The sequence below is a fragment of the Hylaeus volcanicus genome, chromosome 1 (assembly GCF_026283585.1).
Source record: "Hylaeus volcanicus isolate JK05 chromosome 1, UHH_iyHylVolc1.0_haploid, whole genome shotgun sequence".
Classification (NCBI taxonomy): domain Eukaryota; kingdom Metazoa; phylum Arthropoda; class Insecta; order Hymenoptera; family Colletidae; genus Hylaeus; species Hylaeus volcanicus.
The window spans coordinates 6,669,995-6,677,817 of record NC_071976.1 but is presented as its reverse complement, the minus strand read 5'-3'; the positions used below and the strand labels follow the sequence as shown (position 1 = coordinate 6,677,817).

Here is a 7,823-nt window from a genome sequence, read left to right as displayed (position 1 = left end):
TTCTTTGAGTGGCTCGATTTCTTTGAATGACTTGAATGCTTTGAATTCCTAGCATTCTTTGAACGCCTTGAATTCTTTGAATTGCATTCTTTGAACGCCTTGAATTCTTTGAATGTCTTGAATTTTGTTGAATTCCTTGACCTTGAATTCATTGAATTCTCTGAATTTTTCACGATGAAGAATTATTCCGAAAATCCCCTATTATGACCAGCATATAATTTCGCGTGGATGAATAGCAACAGAGGCGAGCGAACGTGAAAATTCATTTTTTTTCAGGCTGGAAATCACGATAACCCGAGGATGAAAAGTCGGCTGGGACCACAGATAGCTCGCGCGGCCACCGTGATGACGCAGTTGTTGCCTGGTGTCGCTGTAACGTACAACGGTGATGAGATCGGAATGACAGACGGTCCGATCTCGTGGGAAGACACAGTGGATCCCCTGGGATGCGCCGCTGGCAAAGATGGATACAAGTCGACCTCTAGGGATCCTGAGAGGACCCCCTTCCAATGGGACAGGTCAACCTCTGCTGGTGAGATCACGATATTTACAAAGATTATATTTTAGTGTCACTAGAAACATCAAAATGTCATGAAAGCATTCTTCCTTCTTAGCTTGGAAAATAGATCTTTTGGTGTGTTAACCCTTTGCACTCGAGGCCTTTTTCGCTCGCGCGCACCAGCAACTCCAGACGATTTCGGCCAAATTCGGCAAACACTTTACAAGTAATTTAAAAATCGTTATAAACAAACAAACATATACAAATAATAAAATTCCACCAGTTTATTCATTCATATGTCGAAAACAACAAACTTCGATAAATATTACACTCTGTAATTAGTTTTGGTGTGATATTTTGGAAAACAATATCCAAGATGCATCCTAGGTTTGTCAAGACACGTATTACGAAATTTCCCGCCTACCTCCAGGCGTGTTACAGTCAGAACAAACCTTGCAGTCCCTTTTTGGCCCTTTTAGTATTACGTGAAGCTTCTCGTTTAGTCGGATATCATCGGAATGCGACGTAAGCCGGCGACTGACTTGCAACAGAACATTGTAATGTAACGCGAGCATTCGCTGTCTGGATGGACTAGCGAGCATTCGCTGTCTGGATGGACTAGCGAGCAAAGAACCGAGCCGTTCTTGCGCTTGGTTCGCGCTCGACCGTGCTCCACTGGTCTGTCGGTTTTTTGACGAACCTCTTTGATCATCTACTTTTCACTGAATTGAGTAGGAAGCATTGAGAGAGAATTCAGCCGAGAGTTCGAAGCGAGCATTCGTGATTCCAAAAACGACCTCGTAATGTAACGCTGGTGCCGAACCGTACAATTTGTGCCGAGCAGTTACATTACAGCGTTCTGTTGCAAGTCAGTCGCCGGCTGTAGACGCTTGCTCTCGTTGCTGGCGATATAATCTTCTTAATTGTTCGACAAGTGTTTTCAGAAATCGCAGATGGCTCAGTGATTTTTCCTCTTTTTTGGTATTTTCTAGTTTATACAAAATGTATAAATTAATCAGGGAAATTTCCATGCCCTCAAAAAAGCTTACGCCACCATTTAAGACTTCAAATCACTCGGGCGCCGCAACAGCGCCGCTCGAGTTGACAGTTCAAATCGGCCGGGCGCTGTATCGACGCCGCTCGAGTGCAAAGGGTTAATATTATTGTTGCTCGAGGTCTTTCAAATGTATGAGCTCTATCAAAGTGTATTTAAACAAAAACGTTCAGATTTTGCGTCCATAAAAAGACTGACCTAATCTCGATCCACGATTTCAATCGTCACAGGATTCTCCACGAACAACAAAACCTGGCTTCCAATTAACCCGAATTACAAGACCGTCAATGTTGAATCGGAGAGGAAAAACCCTGGCTCCGACTACAACATGTACCTGGCACTCTCGAAGCTGAGGAAGACTTCGATGGTCAAGAATGGACAACTGATAACTATGACGACAGATAATGTTTTGCTTATAGCCAGGTGAGGCGACGATTTCGAAATGAATTTCTGAAATTTTGTTCCACGAGGAGCGTGAATGAATACATGATCGAGTGTTGGAAACAATTATTTTAGCATTATTTGCAATTAACAATTATTTGAAGCATTTACTGTCTCTTTTTTAGGAAGTCCGACTATGACGGAGCTGTTTACGTAGCAGTGAACGTTGGAGACAAGAGAACAAAGGTGAACATGTCTGTATTCAACACCAGGTCGCAACATGCTAAGCCAATGCGTTTGTATTATTCTTCGCCTGAATACAAAGCGGCACCCAAGTAAGTCTAGAGCTTTAACCTAGTCAATCAAGTTCTTTCAATCAAGCTCATTTAATCAATTTCATGCGAATTCCTGTGAAATAGTGCTTGGCAGTTGCCTGCATCTCCCTGGAACCGAGAACCTCTTATCAGTCGCCACTGGAAATTTCTTAAATTAATAATCAAGTTTAAGGAAATTTAATTTCCTCCTACCTTCGTAGAATTTTTAAATTTAAGATATATTTTACAGATGCATGATTAATTGTAGATGACGTGTTTGATTGTAAAGGTTGTCTCGTAGTAATAGATTTAAATAATTTGTTTGTTTATCGATACAGGGCCCTCGCCACCAATCGCACGATCCACCTCCCACCATCAGCAGTGGTGATCTACATCGACGACTACGTTTTTTAAAGCACACTCTACTTTAATTCGATTATTATAAATGTACTCTGTCAGCGTTAAAATAAACACTGACCGCTCGAATGTACCTTATTGAAATTTAAATCTCGTACCTAGATATGGGTACACAATATTTCAAGAAATAATATTCAGTAGCAAATACCACACGGTTGAATTACATTTTCCACCAACTTCTCTCAATATATTAGGTTGTCCCAAAAGTTTCTTTCGCTTTATTAATAAATAATACATGCACTATATTTGATGTCTAATGTTATATTATTGAATTGTATACGATTCATTTTGCTCCATTACTGTTACAACGCGAATATCTATGAAATTAGATTGTCTATTTATAGAAACACGACCACATAAAATAATTGAGCGCAACTCGCGAAAGAAACTTTCGGGACAACCTAATATATCAGTCCTAAAGTATCTGCAGAGTGAGTATTATATTTTGCAATTTTGTTCGAAGTCTTTTCGCGTAGTTGAAATTTCCTCGAATTTTAAAATCTTAATCAGGGGAAAGGAAGTGTACTAATAATGCGCAAACGAGCGACGGGCGCATGCAGCGAGAACATTTCTCCGTTGGGATATAAAGATAATAAAGTCGCTGAACGCGAAGAAAGGAACATAAAATGTTCAGTTTGACGTCCTGCATTTTCATAGTTAATTTAAGAGCTTGTTGATAATCTGGGAAGTGATGTTCATGAACAACTGTGCTCGCGCTATCGTACTAAAATTTTTAATTAGGCTCTCGTTGAAATATTTCATCACCGATAGTGATTCTCAGTTTGAAAAATAATGGTTTAATTTCTACAAAACAGTTTCAGTTTGTAGGATAATCATTGCGTAAGGATTAACAATGCAAATGGTCAAGCGTTAAGTTTAACGACCAACGTTAAAAAGATCGATACCAATTATGGTTATGGGATTTAGATTAGTCTAAATACTATACCAGTTTCAAGTAGAAATCAGCGAGTTCTGGTGCAACTCGCGGCGTTCTAACCGCTGTACTTCGGTACCCAACATCATACTTACATGTTTGATTTACAGAAGCTACGAGAGAAGTTTCTAAGTGGATCTATTAAAGCAAGCTTGTTTGTTGTCGAATGGCGTTATCATCCATGAAGTCATTCCAGCAGGTGGGTTAAACTTCTTCTATAAACAGGAAGTTTCCGCGAAACTTGAATGGAATTAGCGAATAGTTGGCACGCGATCATGCCAACAACGTTCATTTGGAAACAAAAACCCTCTAGGGGACAGCAGATTGGAGATTAATAATTCACTCGGATAGTTGATACTAGTAATACTAGATAAAGCATACTTACTAGGTAATACCGAAGACAGGGTAAATTAATTTATCGATACAATCATTCTTAATTCCAAATTTTTGTCATTATAGGTAGCAGCAAAGAATAATTACAAATAAAAGTTTGATATGGATGGTTCCAATTGATTTGCTTGATTCTACAGAAAAAGAATTATCGTATACTTCGCACGTGTTTAATTGACCCTCGATCCTTTTGTCCAGGAACTCTGTCAGGACTCTAGCAGGACAACACCACCTGAGACGAACACCTGAAATTTTCATATTTCAGAGGATCACGCCTCTAAAATTGCGAGAAACATCAGAATGCTCATGTTAAGCATGAACGAACAAGAACAGAACTTTAACAGCTCAACGTGCACACTCGGAACCAACAGAGGTCCATGTTTAGGACGAGCATCGTTCGAACGGTGTTAAATAGCACCAAAGACTGAGCTTATGATTCGAACGCGTCGGAACGCACTATTATCGAGGAACAGTCTGCCTGGGAACGTTCGTGCATTAGTCGAATAATTAAATGAGGGATAATAGCTCCTCAAGTTGCTTCATTGTCAGAAAATTTCCACGCGCACTTCCGACGCCTTGATGCCGTGTACTTAATCCTTTTGCTGCGGCCCGGCTGATATTACCGTTGGCTCCCTGCTACTAAATTCATCATCGCTGCTTTGGTGTAATATGGTGTTTAAGGCATTTTCGTACATTAGCATACAGAAGAGCCGAGCGAAGTTAGAGGGATAGTTAAAAATATAGAATATACGAGAATTAGGTGTTCGTTTGAGGCATTTTCGTCCATTAGCTTGAAGAAGAGCACAAAGGAGTGGAGGAAAGTTAAAGATATAAAATATGCACAAATTAGGTATTCGATTGAGGCGGTTTGAGGAGGCAAATGGGGATAAAGGAATCGTTGAATATTTTATGCAAAATATACATAAGCGTAGTGATTAATGTAAAGCAATGTTAATGACCACCTAAAATGCACTTTTGTCAGGCAGAAATCTCTTGGACGCATTGTTGCTAAATATCCAAAAGAATCAGGTGGATTTTAAATAGTAATCTACAAAAGAAAAATAGTTAAAAATCAAAAAATGTCTTCTTTGATTATGTACTGTCACTATAGTGGAACTTTGGAAGAATTCACCATGGGGTTTCGAAGCGAAACGAAACCACAAGAATTTTACGCTCGTCAATAAGAATTACCAGTAAATAATAATTAATCGATCTAATCGTTACTAATTACAGTTTCAGGGAAACCTCGAAGGGCGCATCTGTTTACGTCGCGTCGCGATAAACCGCGAAGAAAACACGGAAACGGTGGAACGCCAGCTTATCGCTCCCTCGATAAGGTATCGAGGCAATCGAATCTGTATTACTTCACCTCCGCATCTGATTTAATACTTGGTAAGTGCACGGTCTTTGCGCAACGACTTTATTTATCTAATAAACCTCGTCGCTCGTGATAAATCGCTGCAATTATGCTACGGAAGCATGCCTTGCTGCCTACTTTCTTGCAGCCACATCGCTGTCACGGTTATACAGGGGGATCCAATAAATGCGTTCGAAAAATGTAGGAGTTGGTACACTACATTCAAAATTACAAATTTTCTAGACGTATTAGGTTGTCCCGAAAGTTTCTTTCGTTTTATTAATAATTAATATATACACAATATTTTATGTTTTATGTTACATTACTGAACTGTGTACGATTTATTTCGCTTCATTACTGTTACAGCATCAATGTCTAAGAAATTAGATTGTCTATTTATAGAAACACTGGCGCAGAAAATAATTGAATGCAACTCACGAAAGAAACTTTTGGGACAACCTAATACTTACCTGGATGAAATTTTTCTAGGCTGCCATTTTTAAGTTTCAAGACTCTAAGCTCCTAGGTCTATTGTAAATATGAGAATTGTAGAAGGTCAAGAGAAGAAGGGCAATTTTTTATCAATCAGGTAGGTTTTCCTATCTACCTGAATCTACTTGTACAGAATCTTTCTAACCACTCTTATTTTACATTTTTAGACACAAGACACCTGGATACATTGGAACATGTAAGCAATCAAGAGAAGAGGGTGAATTTTTGACAGGAGGATCTTGTGACTAGTAGAATTAAGTGGGTATTATCGTCTAGAAACTTCAAAAATTCGATTTTTTTCTTTTGCACTTTCTTATCATTTGGGATTTTGAGAAACTGCCTCTGAAATATTAATTTGAAATTCGTAGAGCTTTCATAGTTACAGAGGCTTAAAGGCTGTTCACTAGTATTAGTGCTAATGTATAGCAATCTTTAAACGCGTTTTTCTCGAAACGACATTTTTCAAGTCGGCCGCACGTTTCTCTCAAAAACTATTGGACCGACTGACTTCTAGTTTTACACACATTTCGAGGGCACCATCGCCTATGGTCTGAACTAGAATTATACCGATAGCTTGAATATTTTAGCCCTGCTCTCATATTTTAGTTGAGAATTTTCCGGGAAAATTAAACCTTAATTTTCAAACAGCTGCGATTCCGATAAAAAATGTAGTACTTACTTAATTCTAGTTCAGACGATAACTACATTCATATAGATTGAAAAAAAAAATTTCTTTTTCTGTCTCAGACAACTAGAACCGCCACAGCCTGTGCGCCCGATTGAACGACCGTCTCACGCCACAACCTGCATAACAGCGCATAACTTGTATAGATTTCAATGAAGTATTTCATAAAAATTTGTGTTGTTAGTTGAAACGTGTTTTATTATGCATAAAAAACCCTGGTACTGTAGGTTTGATAGTTTTCGCAAAATTGATTCCTAAAAATTACGGAAAAAACAAACTTCTAGACGATAATACCCCCTTAAGGCACTTGGATGTATTCATTAAAAAGTATAAGAAGTAGAATTTTCTAGATATCTATATCTACTTGTACAGAATTTTTCTAACTCCTCTTCTTTTACATTTCCAGATTGACACGCCTAGACAACATTAAAAAATTCAAGAAATCAAAGGAGGTTGAAATCCTGACAATCTTTCAACTTGTAGACTCGAAGCACCTTTGATACGTTTAAAAAGCATAAGTTATCAAGGAAAGAGGAGTAATTTTTAACCGGTAGGATCTTTTGACTTACAGGCTCGAAGCAGCTGGCGATAATACAGAAATACAAGGGAGCAAGAGGAGAGGATGGATTCAGGACCAATGGCGATAGGTTACACGTGTAATATTCGATAACAGACAGGAATGTAAAATACTAGAAAGCAGCTGTCCGCCTTTCGAGCGGCCACGAAAGAGTTTGGAAAGTTGACGAGTGAGATTCGAAGCGAAGGCCCTGTCGTTGCCGGGAGCATGGGATCTGGCGTGGACATCCCAGATTCAGCAACGATTATAATTGGCACGGGGATTGACGTGGCCGTCGCGTCAACCCAATACGTCCAGATGAAACAGATTCCATCAATCGTCGCTCTTTAGGCCAGCTCTACCTTTGGGGGGAAAAGTGAAAGGTCGCGATCGCGTATCGCGAGCTGCGAGCAATTCGACGGCTGTCTTTCACGGGGGAAAGGTCCTGAGGCATGGCGCTCACTTTTCACGTACTCTCGCTCAACCATTACGTCGATTGTTACGTATGTTTGTATTGCAGGAGCGATTTAGCAGGAAATTGGAAAATTTGGAGCAGTGATTCTCTATGTTGGTATTGATGCTGTTGGTTGGTTGGTTGGTTTATGTTTGTCCCTGTTTGTCCCTGTTTGTCCCTGTTTGGCTTGATGTCTTAAAAGTAATTTATTTAAGAAAATTGTGAAATTATACTGGGGCATACAGGCTATTAAATGATTGAAAATTCAGTTTGCATGTACATGTGTATGT

The 7,823-nt window shown here is 39.2% G+C and overlaps 1 protein-coding gene across 1 annotated transcript in view; it reads left to right on the top strand.

Moving 5' to 3' along the window:
- LOC128879771 (alpha-glucosidase-like) overlaps positions 1–2,815 on the top strand; it is a 10,242-nt gene extending 7,427 nt beyond the window's left edge. Inside the window, exons 6-9 of the mRNA XM_054129229.1 lie at positions 277–532; positions 1,784–1,976; positions 2,120–2,269; positions 2,587–2,815. Of these exons, the coding sequence (XP_053985204.1) occupies positions 277–532; positions 1,784–1,976; positions 2,120–2,269; positions 2,587–2,662 (675 nt within the window). The 3' untranslated portion in view covers positions 2,663–2,815. The remainder of the gene's footprint in view (positions 1–276; positions 533–1,783; positions 1,977–2,119; positions 2,270–2,586) is intronic.
- The last annotated feature ends 5,008 nt before the right edge of the window (positions 2,816–7,823 follow it).